Source organism: Triticum dicoccoides, chromosome 5A (genome assembly GCF_002162155.2).
Source record: "Triticum dicoccoides isolate Atlit2015 ecotype Zavitan chromosome 5A, WEW_v2.0, whole genome shotgun sequence".
Classification (NCBI taxonomy): Eukaryota; Viridiplantae; Streptophyta; class Magnoliopsida; order Poales; family Poaceae; genus Triticum; species Triticum dicoccoides.
Genome location: NC_041388.1, coordinates 372,428,469 through 372,445,962, shown reverse-complemented (window position 1 = coordinate 372,445,962; position 17,494 = coordinate 372,428,469). Strand labels below are relative to the sequence as shown.

The 17,494-nt window shown below is 46.7% G+C and overlaps 1 protein-coding gene across 1 annotated transcript in view; it reads left to right on the top strand.

Annotated features, from left to right (window-relative positions):
* The first annotated feature begins 15,095 nt into the window (after positions 1 to 15,095).
* LOC119299547 overlaps positions 15,096 to 17,494 on the top strand; it is a 4,428-nt gene continuing 2,029 nt past the window's right edge. Inside the window, exons 1-6 of the mRNA XM_037576744.1 lie at positions 15,096 to 15,725; positions 15,845 to 15,936; positions 16,081 to 16,183; positions 16,277 to 16,539; positions 16,853 to 16,984; positions 17,092 to 17,238. Of these exons, the coding sequence (XP_037432641.1) occupies positions 15,524 to 15,725; positions 15,845 to 15,936; positions 16,081 to 16,183; positions 16,277 to 16,539; positions 16,853 to 16,984; positions 17,092 to 17,238 (939 nt within the window). The 5' untranslated portion in view covers positions 15,096 to 15,523. The remainder of the gene's footprint in view (positions 15,726 to 15,844; positions 15,937 to 16,080; positions 16,184 to 16,276; positions 16,540 to 16,852; positions 16,985 to 17,091; positions 17,239 to 17,494) is intronic.

Here is a 17,494-nt window from a genome sequence, read left to right as displayed (position 1 = left end):
AAATGTTGGGTTTGCCCGGCTCCTGTGTTTTGCTGCCTTACGTTCCGCTCTATCGGCTAAGGCGGCACCAGGAGAACTACTACGATTGTGCCCTGGTTCATCCGGACGAGCACCTCAGTAGAGAAAGCCGAAAACTGACTGTCATGATATAGCGTGAGACTGGTCAACCACTCGATGACCTATCGGAATCTTCGGGATTCCTCCACCTTAACGAAGGGCCGTTTCCCGGCCAGGCATGTACGCACCCTGAATTCGGATGAGTGCGGAGCCACCAGGGGCTATATAGTAGCCCCACTGTCAAACTCTTCTGGATAAGTGAAAGTGTTAAAGCATTATAGTCTGGTTGCCTAGTTCGCTGTGCTATCACCTCCTTAATGGACCAAGACGTTGGGTCAAGTGTGAACATGCGTCTTTTGCGAACACCCCCGCATTATATGCGTGGGGGCTGAAGCCGACGACTGCAATCTTTCAGGTTATATACATATATACATAAACGGTCGCACAGGAGGCATCATAATACTTTCAGGCAAAAGTATAAATACATCCTTGATAAACTTAATAAAACATTGTTTTTATAATGGGAATACATGTCACTCAAACATAATATTCTTCGAGCACTGGGCCTCTATCGAACGAGCGCCTTCAAGAACTTCTTCAAAATAGTGCTCGGCAGCCACTCGGCCTATGGCCGAACCCTGCGCCGCAACAGTGTGGCATCCATCTCCGCCCAGTATGTTTTGACACGGGTAAGGGCCATCCACGAGCCTTCTATGCACGCCGACCTCTTCATCGCATTAATGCGCGGCACCGCACCAAGGAACTGCTGCACCAAACTAAAATAGTTGTTCGGCTTTGGCCTTTCCGGCCACAGATGATCCACAACAGACCTCATGGCGAGTCCGGACAACCTATTCAGCTCGGCCCATTCGGCAAGCCGATCAGTCAATGGAAGTGGACGCTCTGAAACGTTAAATTGTGACCAGAATAGCTTGTCCACTTCACGATCTGTTTGATCTCGGAAGTATTCGGCCGCATTGACAGCACTCGCCGCCAAGTCCAGATATGCGTCCGCCGAACTCCACAGCCGGTCCAGAGGGGCATACCGAGGATCTCCAAACTTCCTCCGCAGCATAAAGGGTTTCCCAGTCGCGATATCCCCGGCTTGACGCAGCTCCTCCTTTTTTGCTCTCATCATAGAGCGGGTGTCTTTGGTCGCCATCGTGGCCTTTTCCAGGTCCGTCGCCTTCGCCTGGTTTTCTTCTTCAAGAAGCTGGCAACGGTCGGCAGTATCTTTTAACTTTACAGCCATCTTGGCCATTTTCTCTTTGCTCTTGCAATGTGCGGCATGTTCGGCCCTTAACTCTTTGGCTGCTTGCAAAGCAGCCGCATCGCTACTCCTTGCTTGCTCCTTGGCTCGGGCAAGCTCCGCCCAAAGGGTCTCCATGGTGGCCGCTCCATCTGCAGTCACAACATATTAAAGATACTGGCATCATGCTGCTCTTATTATGTGATGATCACCAGAAAAGCCACTCACCCTGTGCCTCGTCAAGCCGCTTCCGCATCCAACTACCGCTTTAGTTCGGCATACCCATCAGTCCGGCTAGCCATCGGAGTTTCCACCACCCGCACATAAAGGTAGTCTAGTTATTACCTGGGACTATGATCCTCTGTTTGCCGCCGTTTTCGACAACAACCAGAGTCTTAGGGGCTACTATCTACACATGGCACATCTAAAAACGTGCGGTACTTTCAAAAATATACATCATTTCACGTACCTCAAAACCCATCAGTAGACTCATAAAGGCTTCATGCAGCCCGCTTTCGGCGGACGAAATCCTTTCAATCACCGTACCCATCAATGTGCGGTGCTCTTCTGAGATAGCTGCCTTCTCCAGCAGATCCCTCCATATATCCGACCGCGCACCAGATGGTGCCGGACTCTTTTGATTGCTTTCCTCGAGAGCCGGATACTAAGGACTTCAGGTGGCCATAGGATTACCTTCTGGCCTTGCCGGATCAGGAGAAGCCCTCCGCGACGACACCTCGGGGTCGCCCGCTTCGTAAGGCGGTGTGGCAGGGGGAGGCGTTTCACTCTCCATCATCTCCGGAAGAAGATCCCCCAAAGACGAGCTCAGCTGAGAAGGGCTAAGATCCGAACTGCAAGATAAATACCTCGGTTATTTTCCTCAGAAGTAAGGTAGGATATCTTCACTATTAAATACCTTTTGATTACTTATAGCTCGTTAGAGGGCTGATCCCCATGCGTACGTTGTGCGGCAAGGACACCCTCCGAGGCAGGACCCTCTGGCGGAGATTTCTTCTCCCGTTTGGAAACCTTGATTTCCGGATCTTCGGAGGTAGTCCTCTTCCTTCCCCGGGGAGAGAGAATGTCAGATTCTTCCCCTTGGTTATCCTCCCTCGCGGAGGCGCTCATTCCCTCGGTTGGAATAGGTAGTGATGGAGGCCCGCTTTCACCCTCTTTATTCCCCCCTTCATCTTCCTTTGAGGGCACCGGACAAGGTGCTGGCTCGAGCATCTTTTCCAGCACCGGATTTTCCAAGCCTTCAGGAAGGGGGGCCGAACACCGGATCATCTTTGCCTTTGTTATCCAGTCCTGGTCAAAGAGCGGTTCTTCAGAATGATGTCATGATAAATAAAAGGACGGTGTATTCGGCCATGGGATTACTTACTTGGGCAGCGGTGCGGTTGCTGCTCAGGCCCACGTCCTCGGTAGTGTTCGGACACTCTATTTGGGATCCGAAGAACGATTTGTACATCTCCTCGTGCATCATGCCGAGGAAATTCTGAATAGTGCGCGGTCCTTCTGGGTTGAATTCCCACATTCAGAGGGGCCAGCGTTTGCAAGGCTGGACTCAACGAACCAGCATGACTTGCATTACCATAACCAGACTGAAATCTCCCTCGAAGAGATCTCGGATACGGCTCTGCAGTATTGGCACGTCCTTGGCTGGACCCCAGCTCAGTCCCCTGCTGATCCATGACATCAGTTGTGGTGAAGGGCCCGAGCGAAAGGTGGGGGCAGCTATCCACTTGGCGCTTCGGGGAGCTGTGACGTAAAACCACTCCCGTTGCCACAATCTGGACACCTCTGGAAAGGAACCCTTTGGCCATGGAGCACCAGCGATTTTGCTTATTAAAGCACCTCCGCACGCTGCGTGCTGTCCCTCAACCATCTTCGGCTTCACATCGAAGGTCTTGAGCCACAAGCCGAAGTGAGGGGTAATGCGGAGGAAGGCCTCACAAACGACAATAAATGACGAGATGTGAAGAAGGGAGTCTGGGGCTAGATCATGAAAATCCAGCCCGTAATAGAACATAAGACCCCTGACAAAGGGATCCAGAGCGAGGCCTAGTCCTCGGAGGAAGTGGGAGACAAACACAACGCTCTCGTTGGGTTCGGGAGTAGGGACGACCTGCCCTCGAGTGGGCAGCCTATGCGAAATTTCGGCGGTCAGATATCTGGCCTCCCTCAACTTCTTGATGTCCTCCTCCGTGACGGAGGAAGACATCCACCGTCCTTAAAGGCAGGATCCGGACATGATTGAAGGTCCGAAGCACCTGACCTTGGCTTTGGGTGTTAGAACTTGAGGCGGGGGGGGGATTCGATTGAGCATGGGAGGGAAAAAAGTAACAGCCTTGTCCCTTTATAAAGAGGGTGAATATCAAGCGTCCTCCTCGTGGCCGTTTGGGACTTGCCTAAAATCTAGGAGTCCTAGGCACGGTTGGGTTACCCACGTCCGTATTGATGAGAATCCCGTAATAAGGGGAACACGATCTCTGCTTTGACAAGACGTGTCAAGAAACCGCCTCGCGTTATGTGCGGGGTTGGTTAAAGAAAAATGGTTCAAATAATTACCGGGCCGTGGCGTGATGTCATGCTGCCTAAACGTGTCAGCAGATTAGATTTGTGGTAATATTATTCTCTCTATGGTGGTATGTGGAACTTATTTTGCAGGGTCGGAGACTATCCTTGTATTCAAATTCTTCCGTGGTGTATCCGGAGGAGGAACCCGCCTTGCAATGCCGAAGACAACACTGGGCGCCGGACTCATCATCATTGAAGCCTGGTTCAGGGGCTACTGAGGGAGTCCTGGATTAGGGGGTCTCCGGATAGCCAGACTATATCCTTTGGCCGGACTGTTGGACTACGAAGATATGAGATTGAAGACTTCATCCCGTGTTCGGATGGGACTTTACTTGGCGTGGAAGGCAAACTAGGCAATATGGATATGTATATCTCCTCCTTTGTAACCGACCTTGTGTAACCCTAGCCTCCTCCGGTGTCTATATAAACCGGAGGGGTTTAGTCCGTAGGACAACATACAATCATACCATAGGCTAGCTTCTAGGGTTTAGCCTCTCCGATCTCATGGTAGATCAACTCTTGTACTACCCATATTATCAAGAATAATCAAGCATGACGTAGGGTTTTACCTCCATCAAGAGGGCCCGAACCTGGGTAAAACATCGTGTCCCTTGCCTCATGTTACCATCCGCCTTAGATGCATAGTTCGGGACCCCCTACCCGAGATCCGCCAGTTTTGACACCGACAACGTCCCTCGAACTCTGATCCAGCCGAGTGTTGAGGGAGAGTTTCATCAGCACGACGGTGTGGTGATGATGATGATGTTCTACCGACGCAGGGCTTCGCCTAAGCACCGCTACGATATGATCGAGGTGGATTATGGTGGAGGGGGGCACCGCACACGGCTAAGAGATCAAGAGATCAATTGTTGTGTCTATGGGGTGCCCCCCTCCTTCGTATATAAAGGGGGGAGGAGGAGAGGGCCAGCCAAGGGGGTGGCGCGCCTTAGGAGGGGGAAACCTACTCCAAGTAGGTTTCCCCTCCCTTTCCTAATCCAAGAAGGAGGGGGAAGGAAGGAGTGGGAGAGGGGAAAGGCAAGGGGGGCGCCACCCCCCTTTCCTTGTCCTATTCGGACTCAAGGGGTGGGGCACGCCTATTGCCCTGGCCGACCCCTCTCTCTCTCCACTAAGGCCCAATAAGGCCCATTAGTTCCCCCGGGGGGGTTCCGGTAACCCCCGGTACTCCGATAAATGTCTGAAACCTTCCGGAACCTTTCCGGTGTCCAAACATAGTCGTCCAATATATCGATCTTTATGTCTCGACCATTTTGAGACTCCTCGTCATGTCCGTGATCACATCCGGGACTCCAAACTACCTTCGGTACATCAAAACATATAAACTCATAATATAACCATCATCTAACTTTAAGCGTGCGGACCCTACGGGTTCGAGAACTATGTAGACATGACCGAGACAAGTCTCCGGTCAATAACCAATAGCGGAACCTGGATGCTCATGTTGGCTCCTACATATTCTACGAAGATCTTTATCGGTCAAACCGCATAACAACATACGTTGTTCCCTTTGTCATCGGTATGTTACTTGCCCGAGATTCGATCGTCGGTATCTCAATACCTAGTTCAATCTCGTTACCGGCAAGTCTCTTTACTCGTTCCGTAATACATCATACCACAACTAACTCATTAGTTGCATTGCTTGCAAGGTTTATAGTGATGTGCATTACCGAGTGGGCCCAGAGATACCTTTCCGACAATCGGAGTGACAAATTCTAATCTCGAAATACGCCAACCCAACAAGTACCTTTGGAGACACCTATAGAGCACCTTTATAATCACCCAGTTACGTTTTGACGTTTGGTAGCACACAAAGTGTTCCTTCAGTAAATGGGAGTTGCATAATCTCATAGTCATAGGAACATGTATAAGTCATGAAGAAAGCAATAACAACAAACTAAACGATCAAGTGCTAAGCTATCGGAATGGGTCAAGTCAATCACATCATTCTCCTAATGATGTGACCCCGTTAATCAAATGACAACTCTTTGTCTATGGTCAGGAAACACAACCATCTTTGGTCAACGAGCTAGTCAAGTAGCGGCATACTAGTGACATTCTGTTTGTCTATGTATTCACACATGTATCATGTTTCCGGTTAATACAATTCTAGCATGAATAATAAACATTTATCATGATATAAGGAAATAAATAATAACTTTATTATTGCCTCTAGGGCATATTTCCTTCAGTCTCCCACTTGCACTAGAGTCAATAATCTAGATTACACGGTAATGATTCTAACATCCATGGATGCTTGGTGTTGATCATGTTTTGCTCATGTAAGAGGCTTAGTCAATGGGTCTGCAACATTCAGATTCGTATGTATCTTGCAAATCTCTATGTCTCCCACCTGGACTTGATCCCAGATGGAGTTGAAGCGTCTCTTGATGTGCTTGGTTCTCTTGTGAAATCTGGATTCCTTTGCCAAAGCAATTGCACCAGTATTGTCACAAAAGATTTTCATTGGACCCGTTGCACTAGGTATGACACCTAGATCGGATATGAACTCCTTCATCCGGACTCCTTCATTTGCTACTTCCGAAGCAGCTATGTACTCCGCTTCACATGTAGATCCTGCTACGACGCTTTGTTTAGAACTGCATCAACTGACAGCCCCACCGTTTAATAAAAACACGTATCCGGTTTATGATTTAGAATCGTCTGGATCAGTGTCAAAGCTTGCATCGACGTAACCATTTACTACGAGCTCTTTGTCACCTCCATAAACGAGAAACATATCCTTCGTCCTTTTCAGGTATTTCAGGATGTTCTTGACCGCTGTCCAGTGATCCACTCCTGGATTACTTTGGTACCTCCCTGCTAAACTAATAGCAAGGCACACATCAGGTCTGGTACACAGCATTGCATACATGATAGAGCCTATGGCTGAAGCATAGGGAACATCTTTCATTTTCTCTCTATCTTCTACAGTGGTCGGGCATTGAGTCTTACTCAACTTCACACCTTGTAACACAGGCAAGGACCCTTTCTTTGCTTGATCCATTTTGAACTTCTTCAAAACTTTGTCAAGGTATGTGCTTTGTGAAAGTCCAATTAATTAGCGCCTCGATCTATCTCTATAGATCTTGATGCCCAATATATAAGCAGCTTCACCGAGGTTTTTCATTGAAAAACTTTTATTCAAATATCATTTTATGCTATCTAGAAATTCTATATCATTTCCAATCAACAATATGTCGTCCACATATAAAATTAGAAATGCTACAGAGCTCCCACTCACTTTCTTGTAAATGCAGGCTTCTCCAAAAGTCTGTATAAAACCATATGCTTTGATCACTCTATCAAAACGTTTATTCCAACTCCGAGAGGCTTGCACCAGTCCATAAATGGATCGCTGGAGCTTGCACACTTTGTTAGCTCCCTTTGGATCGTCAAAACCTTCTGGTTGCATCATATACAACTCTTCTTCCAGAAATCCATTCAGGAATGCAGTTTTGACATCCATTTGCCAAATTTCATAATCATAAAATGCAGCAATTGCTAACATGATTCGGACAGACTTTAGCATCGCTATGGGTGAGAAGGTCTCATCGTAGTCAATCCCTTGAACTTGTCGAAAACCTTTTGCAACAAGTCTAGCTTTATAGACAGTAACATTACCATCAGCGTCAGTCTTCTTCTTGAAGATCCATTTATTCTCGATGGCTTGCCGATCAACAGGCAAGTCAACCAAAGTCCACACTTTGTTCTCATACATGGATCACATCTCAGATTTCATGGCCTCAAGCCATTTTGCAGAATCTGGGCTCACCATCGCTTCTTCATAGTTCATAGGTTCGTCATGGTCTAGCCACATAACCTCCAGAATAGGATTACCATACCACTCTGGTGCGGATCTCACTCTGGTTGACCTACGGGGTTCAGTAACAACTTGATCTGAAGTTTCATGATCATCATCATTAACTTCCTCACTAATTGGTGTAGGTGTCACAGGAACCGGTTTCTGTGATGAACTACTTTCCAATAAGGGAGCAGGTACAGTTACCTCATCAAGTTCTACTTTCATCCCACTCACTTCTTAGAAAGATTCCAAATTTAGCAACAAAAGTCTTGCCTTCGGATCTGTGATAGAAGGTGTACCCAACAGTCTCTTTTGGGTATCCTGTGAAGACACATTTCTCCGATTTGGGTTCGAGCTTATCAGGTTGAAGCTTTTTCACATAAGCATCGCAGCCCCAAACTTTAAGAAACAACAACTTTGGTCTCTTGCCAAACCATAGTTCATAAGGCGTCGTGTCAACGGATTTTGATGGTGCCCTATTTAACGTGAATGCAGCAAGCATAACCCCAAAATGATAGCGGTAAATCAGTAAGAGACATCATAGATCGCACCATATCTAGTAAAGTACGATTATGCCGTTCGGACACACCATTACGCTGTGGTGTTCCGGGTGGTGTGAGTTGCGAAACTATTCCACATTGTTTCAAATGAAGACCAAACTTGTAACTCAAATATTCTCCTCCACGATCAGATCGTAGAAACTTTATTTGCTTGTTACGATGATTTTCAACTTCACTCTGAAATTCTTTGAACTTTTCAAATGTTTCAGACTTATGTTTCATTAAGTAGATATACCCATATCTGCTTAAATCATCTATGAAGGTGAGAAAATAACGATACCCGCCGCGAGCCTCAATATTCATTGGACCACACACATCTGTATGTATGATTTCCAACAAATCTGTTGCTCGCTCCATAGTTCCGGAGAACGACATTTCAGTCATCTTGCCCATGAGGCACGGTTCGCAAGTACCAAGTGATTCATAATCAAGTGGTTCCAAAAGTCCATCAGTATGGAGTTTCTTCATGCGCTTTATACCGATATGACCTGAACAGCAGTGCCACAAATAAGTTGCACTATCATTATCAACTCTGCATCTTTTGGCTTCAATATTATGAATATGTGTATCACTACTATCGAGATTCAATATAAATAGACCACTCTTCAAGGGTGCATGACCATAAAAGATATTACTCATATAAATAGAACAACCATTATTCTCTGATTTAAATGAATAACCGTCTCGCATCAAACAAGATCCAGATATAATGTTCATGCTCAACGCTGGCACCAAATAACAATTATTCAGGTCTAAAACTAATCCTGAAGGTAGATGTAGAGGTAGCGTGCCGACTGCAATCACATCGACTTTAGAACCATTTCCCACGCGCATCGTCACCTCGTCCTTAGCCAATCTTCGCTTAATCCATAGCCCCTGTTTTGAGTTGCAAATATTAGCAATAGAACCAGTATCAAATACCCAAGTGCTACTGCAAGCATTAGTAAGGTACACATCAATAACATGTATATCACATATACCTTTGTTCACCTTGCCATCCTTCTTATCCGCTAAACACTTGGGGCAGTTCCGCTTCCAGTGACCAGTCTGCTTGCAGTAGAAGCACTCAGTCTCAGGCTTAGATCCATACTTGGGTTTCTTCTCTTGGGCAGCAACTTGTTTGCCATTCTTCTTGAAGTTCCCCTTCTTCTTCCCTTTGCCTTTTTTCTTGAAACTGGTGGTCTTATTGACCATCAACACTTGATGCTCCTTCTTGATTTCTACCTCCGGAGCCTTTAGCATCATGAAGAGCTCGGGAATTGTCTTATTCATCCCGTGCATATTATAGTTCATCACGAAGCTTTTGTAGCTTGGTGGCAGTGATTGAAGAACTCTGTCAATGACTCTATCAACAGGAAGATTAACTCCCAGTTGAGTCAAGTGATTATGATACCTAGACATTTTGAGTATATGTTCACTGACAGAACTATTCTCCTCCATCTTGCAGCTATAGAACTTATTGGAGACTTCATATCTCTCAATCCGGGCATTTGCTTGAAATATTAACTTCAATTCCTGGAACATCTCATATGCTCCATAAAGTTCAAAACGTCGTTGAAGTCCGGGTTCTAAGCCGTAAAGCATGGCACACTGAACTATCGAGTAGTCATCAACTTTACTCTGCCAAACGTTCTTAACGTTGTCAGCAACATCTGCAGTAGGCCTGGCACCCAGTGGTGCTTCCAGGACGTAATTCTTCTGTGCAACAATGAGGATAATCCTCAAGTTACGGACCCAGTCCGTGTAATTGCTACCATCATCTTTCAACTTTGCTTTCTCAAGGAACACATTAAAATTCAACGGAACAACAACACGAGCCATCTATCTACAATCAACATAGACAAGCAAGAAACTATCAGGTACTAAGTTCATGATAAATTTAAGTTAATTAATCATATTACTTAAGAACTCCCACTTACATAGACATCCCTCTAATCCTCTAAGTGATCATGTGATCCAAATCAACTAAACCATGTCCGATCATCACGTGAGATGGAGTAGTTTCAATGGTGAACATCACTATGTTGATCATATCTACTATATGATTCACGCTCGACCTTTCGGTCTCAGTGTTCCGAGGCCATATCTGTTATATGCCAGGATCGTCAAGTTTAACCTGAGTATTCCGCGTGTGCAACTGTTTTGCACCCGTTGTATTTGAACGTAGAGCCTATCACACCCTATCATCACGTGGTGTCTCAGCACGAAGAACTTTCACAACGGTGCATACTCAGGGAGAACACTTATATCTTGATAATTTAGTGAGAGATCATCTTATAATGCTACCGTCAATCAAAGCAGGATAAGATGCATAAAAGATAAACATCACATGCAGTCAATATAAGTGATATGATATGGCCATCATCTTCTTGTGCTTGTGATCTCCATCTCCGAAGCACTGTCATGATCACCATCATCACTGGCGCGACACCTTGATCTCCATCGTAGCATCGTTGTCGTCTCGCCAACTTATGCTTCTACGACTATCGCTACCGCTTAGTGATAAAGTAAAACATTATAGGGCATTTGCATTGCATACAATAAAGCGACAACCATATGGCTCCTGCCAATTGCCGATAACTTGGTTACAAAACATGATCATCTCATACAATAAAATATAGCATCATGCCTTGACCATATCACATCACATCATGCCCTGCAAAAACAAGTTAGACGTCATCTACTTTGTTGTTGCATGTTTTACGTGGCTGCTACGGGCTGAGCAAGAACCGTTCTTACCTATGCATCAAAACCACAACGATAGCTCGTCAAGTTAGTGTTGTTTTAACCTTCTCAAGGACCGGGCGTAGCCACACTCGGTTCAACTAAAGTTGGAGAAACTGACACCCGCCAGCCACCTGTGTGCAAAGCTCGTCGGTAGAACCAGTCTCGCGTAAGCGTACGCGTAATGTCGGTCCTGGCCGCTTCATCCAACAATACCACCGAACCAAAGTATGACATGCTGGTAAGCAGTATGACTTGTATCGCCCACAACTCACTTGTGTTCTACTCGTGCATATGACATCTACGCACAGAACCTAGCTCGGATGCCACTGTTGGGAACGTAGTAATTTCAAAAATTTCCTACGCACACACAAGATCATGGTGATGCATAGCAACGAGAGGGGAGAGTGTTTCCACGTACCCTCATAGACCGAAAGCGGAAGCGTTAGCACAACACGGTTGATGTAGTCGTACGTCTTCACGATCCGACCGATCAAGTACCGAACGCACGTCACCTTCGACTTCTGCACACGTTCAACTCGATGACGTCCCTCGAACTCCGATCTAGCCGAGTGTTGAGGGAGAGTTTTGTCAGCACGATGACATGGTGATGATGATGATGTTCTACCGATGCAGGGCTTCGCCTAAGCACCACTACGATATGATCGAGGTGGATTATGGTGGAGGGGTGCACCGCACATGGCTAAGAGATCAAGAGATCAATTGTTGTGTCTATGGGGTGCCCCCTCCTCCGTATATAAAGGGGGGAGGAGGAGAGGGCCGGCCAAGGGGGTGGCGCGCCTTAGGAGGGGGAAACCTAATCCAAGTAGGTTTTCCCCTCCCTTTCCTAATCCAAGAAGGAGGGGGGAGGAAGGAGTGGGAGAGGGGAAAGGCAAGGGGGGCGCCGCCCCCCCTTTCCTTGTCCTATTCGGACTCAAGGGGAGGGGGCGCGCCTCTTGCCCTGGCCAGCCCCTCTCTCTCTCCACTAAGGCCCAATAAGGCCCATTAGTTCCGGGGGGGGGGGTCCAGTAACCCCCGGTACTCCGATAAATGTCCGAAACCTTTCAGAACCTTTCTGGTGTCCAAACATAGTCGTCCAATATATCGATCTTTATGTCTCGACCATTTCGAGACTCCTCGTCATGTCTGTGATCACATTCGGGACTCCGAACTACCTTCGGTACCTCAAAACATATAAACTCATAATATAACTGTAATCTAACTTTAAGCGTGCGGACCCTACAGGTTCGAGAACTATGTAGACATGACCGAGACATGTCTCCGGTTAATAACCAATAGCGGAACCTGAATGCTCATATTGGCTCCTACATATTCTACGAAGATCTTTATCGGTCAAACCGCATAACAACATATGTTGTTCCCTTTGTCATCGGTATGTTACTTGCCCGAGATTCGATCGTCGGTATCTCAATACCTAGTTCAATCTCGTTACCGGCAAGTCTCTTTACTCGTTCCGTAATACATCATCCCACAACTAACTCATTAGTTGCATTGCTTGCAAGGCTTATAGTGATGTGCATTACCGAGTGGGCCCAGAGATACCTTTCCGACAATCGGAGTGATAAATCCTAATCTTGAAATACGCCAACCCAACAAGTACGTTTGGAGACACCTGTAGAGCACCTTTATAATCACCCAGTTACATTGTGACGTTTGGTAGCACACAAAGTGTTCCTCCGGTAAATGGGGGTTGCATAATCTCATAGTCATAGGAACATGTATAAGTCATGAAGAAAGCAATAGCAACAAACTAAACGATCAAGTGCTAAGCTAACGGAATGGGTCAGTTCAATCACATCATTCTCCTAATGATGTGACCCCGTTAATCAAATGACAACTCTTTGTCTATGGTCAGGAAACATAACCATCTTTGATCAACGAGCTAGTCAAGTAGAGGCATACTAGTGACATTCTGTTTGTCTATGTATTCACACATGTATCATGTTTCCGGTTAATACAATTATAGCATGAATAATAAACATTTATCATGATATAAGGAAATAAACAATAACTTTATTGTTGCCTCTAGGGCATATTTCCTTTAGGTATCTCAATACCTAGTTCAATCTCGTTACCGGCAAGTCTCTTTACCCGTTCCGTAATGCATCATCCCGCAACTAACTCATTAGTCACATTGCTTGCAAGGCTTATAGTGATGTGCATTACCGAGAGGGCCCAGAGATACCTCTCTGATACACGGAGTGACAAATCCTAATCTTGATCTATGCCAACTCAACAAACACCATCGGAGACACATGTAGAGCATCCCAGTTATGTTGTGATGTTTGATAGCACACTAAGTGTTCCTCCGGTATTCGGGAGTTGGATAATCTCATAGTCATAGGAACATGTATAAGTTATGGAGAAAGCAATAGCAATAAACTAAACGATCATAGTGCTAAGCTAACGGATGGGTCAAGTCAATCACATCATTCTCTAATGATGTGATCCCGTTCATCAAATAACAACTCATGTCTATGTTTAGGAAACTTAACCATCTTTGATTAACGAGCTAGTCAAATAGAGGCATACTAGTGACACTCTGTTTGTCTATGTATTCACGCATGTACTAAGTTTTCGGTTAATACAATTCTAGCATCAATAATAAACATTTATCATGATATAAGAAAATATAAATAACAACTTTATTATTGCCTCTAGGGCATATTTCCTTCATCGCCATCAGCATTAACTCCTCGTCCCCCTGCCCTCCCTCGAAAGCGCCACCACACCACCGGATCCAATCCAACCATCTCCCCCAGCGCGTGCCTCGAGGCCCTTCCTCTCCCCGTAGGTTCGCTTTCTCTGATCCTCACGAAACCACCGCGCTCTCTTCCCACCCGCGTGGGGAGAGAGGCACTCCATTCAATATGATCCAACGATGGCTAAAAACAAACGACTTCTTCTTCGTTTCGTGATACAAAGCTGGGCTAGGATGTGGTCTGTGCCGATGACAGCGGTGCTTCCAGGCACAATTACCTTGATGAAGTTGTCATCGATGCAGTTCTAGTCATGTTGCCCTTGTTGCTCCGATGGAAACCACATGTCCGAGTTGTCTCTGACCGGGTGATGCCCGCACTTCTGCCATGGTTTCCTCTTGAGGACATCCCTTTGGAGCTAGTCCCGACTGGAGGGGGCCGTGGTGGGTGGGTTGTGGTAGTCGACACTTCGGTGTGTTCACCGATTCATCGTGGGATGGTTGCTACGGTGAGGATCGTGCGACAAGATGACATGCGGTGGGCAGGCTAGCTTCATGATTCTCCGCGGAGCCAACCCCGCGTAGTTCTTTGTGGTGATTTTTTTCTCTTCATGTGGCTCCTCTCGGGCTTTGCGGCGTGGGCTTTGTCGGTGGCTGATTGCGGTGAAGTCGGAGTCGCTTGTCGAGGAGACGAGATGGTGTTGACGCCAATGCACCGCGCCAACAACGCTCTCTTCGCAGCGGTGTGAGTGTAGTGTATTGTTTGTGTGCGTGATCAGCGGGTTGTGACGGTTTTAGCTCGGTTTCCCGCTAATTAACCGGACAACTCTTTCTTCTTCCCAGTCAGTGAAAAGGACAACTCTTTTGCCTTATTCAAAAAAAAAAACCCTGCCAAATCTACATGAAGACTGTCAGCCTCCTTGAATTCAATAAGGGCATGTACAATGGTGGCATATGGATACATATGCCCCATGACAAAAAGTAATTTGAGGCACCTACATTTATTTTTTCTTTCCAATGCAAACTATCATTAGTGGGCCTCATTAAGAAATAGAAAATAAAGACTTTAGTACACATGCATATCTACTTTTCGCTTCAACCTTTTCAGCTTGTCACCGGACCACACTTTTTCTCTTCAAGCACCTGCCTCCTGGAGAAGATCCCGCTTCCCTATCCGAACCTACTTTACGTCATATCCGATCCTATGTGGCATGCGAGGCATCACCTTGAGGCTATCCATTGTACAAGCCCTAAGCGCAATCAACAAGGTGACATACCCACCCAAAAGTCCAAGCGCCTGGACGGTGACACCATCAGGGCACAGCATTGTTCACAATCACAGCATGAATACATGATGCAGACAGGCTGTCCACCGGGTCGTCTCTGCCACAGTTGCTGAACTTTTCCATTAAAAAAGACAGAAAGTAGGGGGGCTCTCGAACCCTCCCCCCAACGGTCACTTCGTCGCCGTCTCGTCCCCGCCCGGATCGCCTGCCCTCCGACCAGCCCGCGCGGTCGCCCCTCATCGCCGGGGAGGCCCCCCTCCAATCCCACGCGAGCGGCGACGAACCAAGGAGCAGCGAGGCCGAGGAGGAGGAGTCATCGCCATCAGCATTAACTCCCTGCCCTCCCTCGAAAGCGCCACCACACCACCGGATCCAATCCAACCACCTCCCCCGGCGCCCGCCTCGAGGCCGCTCTCTCTCCCCGTAGGTTCGCTTTCTCCGATCCTCACCGAATCCGCCGCGCCCTTTTCCCACCCGCGCCCCGCCCCGCCGGGCCATGCCCCTGCCGCCGGAGCAGCAGCAGCCGCGATGGCGCGTTGCGGCGTGGAGGTAATCGCCAGCAGGGGCTGCTCCAGGCTGCTCCTCCCCGGGATGCAGCCCTCCTCGGCCTCCGCCGCCTCCTCCTCCGTCTCGGCCTCCCGCTCCGCCGCGGCCGCTGCCTCTGCCGCCCGGCGCCCGCCCGACGGGCCCTTCGCCGGCCTGGTCGTCTGCGTCACGGGGCTGTCTAAAGGTGAATTGTTTGCTTCTCGAATTTGGCCTGGGATGGCTTCATAGGCGAATTGTTTGCTTCTCAATTTCAGGGGTTTTGATGTGGTTTGGGGAATTTTTGTGTTTGTATCTCTTCTGCAGAGGCCAGGAGTCAGGTGAAGGAGGCCGCTGAGAGGCTGGGAGGCGAGTACAGCGGCAGCTTGCACCCCAAATGCACTCACCTCGTGGTGCAGATATCCTTGCCATTGTCTGTTTTTCTTTTCTTTTCTTTTCAAAATCATCCACTGTTATGCTTGTTTCTCAAAATTCAGGTTACCAGTTTATCAAAGAAAAAAATATTCAGGCTGCCATGCTTGTGCTTCCTTAACACGCAGCACAGCTTCGCCGGGCGCAAGTTTGAGCACGCTCTCAAGCATGGTCCCAGGAATGGCCTTTTTGTTGTCACGCTGGGCTGGTTTGTCGACTGTGTTCGAAGGAACAGTAAGACAAGCTCCATCAATACTTCTTCCTGTTCTGTTCCTGCCCAGTTACCAGTGCATCATCTGATTCTGATTTATGGTGTTTCTACTACAGTGAGGCTGGACGAATCCTTGTACAGTATCAAGAACATTGGGGAAAACGGCCTGCCGCTCGGGGAATCCAACAGGCTTGTTGGACTTCCTGTTAACGAGAAGTCATGCCTTCCACCAATGATTTTTCAAGACAAAGCATGCTCAGACACAACACGTAAGCACCAGCTTCAGGCTCATAGAGAAGAACCTGAACATGATGTGTTCGTTTTTACGAATGAGACGATCTACATTGACCCTGGGATATCTGGTGAGATGAAGAAGAAGGTATGTCCATGTCAGTTGCTGCTTCACTCCATAATGGTTGACACTCCACCACCCACATGCTTCAGAAAGAAAATTAGTATTTTCTGTTGCTCCTGTTGATAGAATATAATATTAAATCACCAAATGGATAATAGAATTACTTAAAGATAGATAGATAGAGAGCAATCATCCAAATGATGCAATGCCTTTTCTCTAAAAAAAATCAGCCTACAAGCATCACTAAATCTCCACTCTTTCACTGGAATCATTTTCACGCGACATCCCTTGTTAAATTTCACGAATGGTTTTTACATAAAATGCATTTTATCTGCAGATATCGGATGCTGCTACGAGTGAAGATGCAAAATTATTGGACCACTGGTTTATTGGTTGCCATGCCACATATGTTGTGTGTGAGGATGCTTCTGTCAAGAGATATGTTGGTCACTCAGATAACATTGTAACAGTAAGTAACACTGAACTACTGCAATAATATCCTCTTGTGTTCCCACACTCCTAACTTACTTTAGGACCATTGTGTACTATTTAACACTTTCTGCTTGAATGTTTCAGCCGTTTTGGATCTTGAAAACAGTGAAGGAAAAGAACTTGCAGCGCCTGGTCCATTTGTCTTCAGACCTAGCTAGACATGTGGCAGTGGTTCTAGAAAATTTCCACATATCTCAAGAGGTATTTTATGCTATTTACTCTTGTGGACAAACCTGAATCTAGTCTTTTGTTATCCAAAGTTTTCCTTTCAACAAATTGGGGAAAGTGGTCTTTAGTTTTGGTTTCTAGAAAGGTAGGGTTAGGATTTGTCCACATCAACCTTTTTTAGGTGTTTCACCGCGTCTTCTTTTTTTTGGTGTTGAAAAGAAACAAGAAAAGACAAATTGGTATCTGCATTTTACATTTGCAACTCCTACCTGTCTTTATAAAAGAGAACAACTTTGGAGTAAGTTTTGTTGTCTTTATT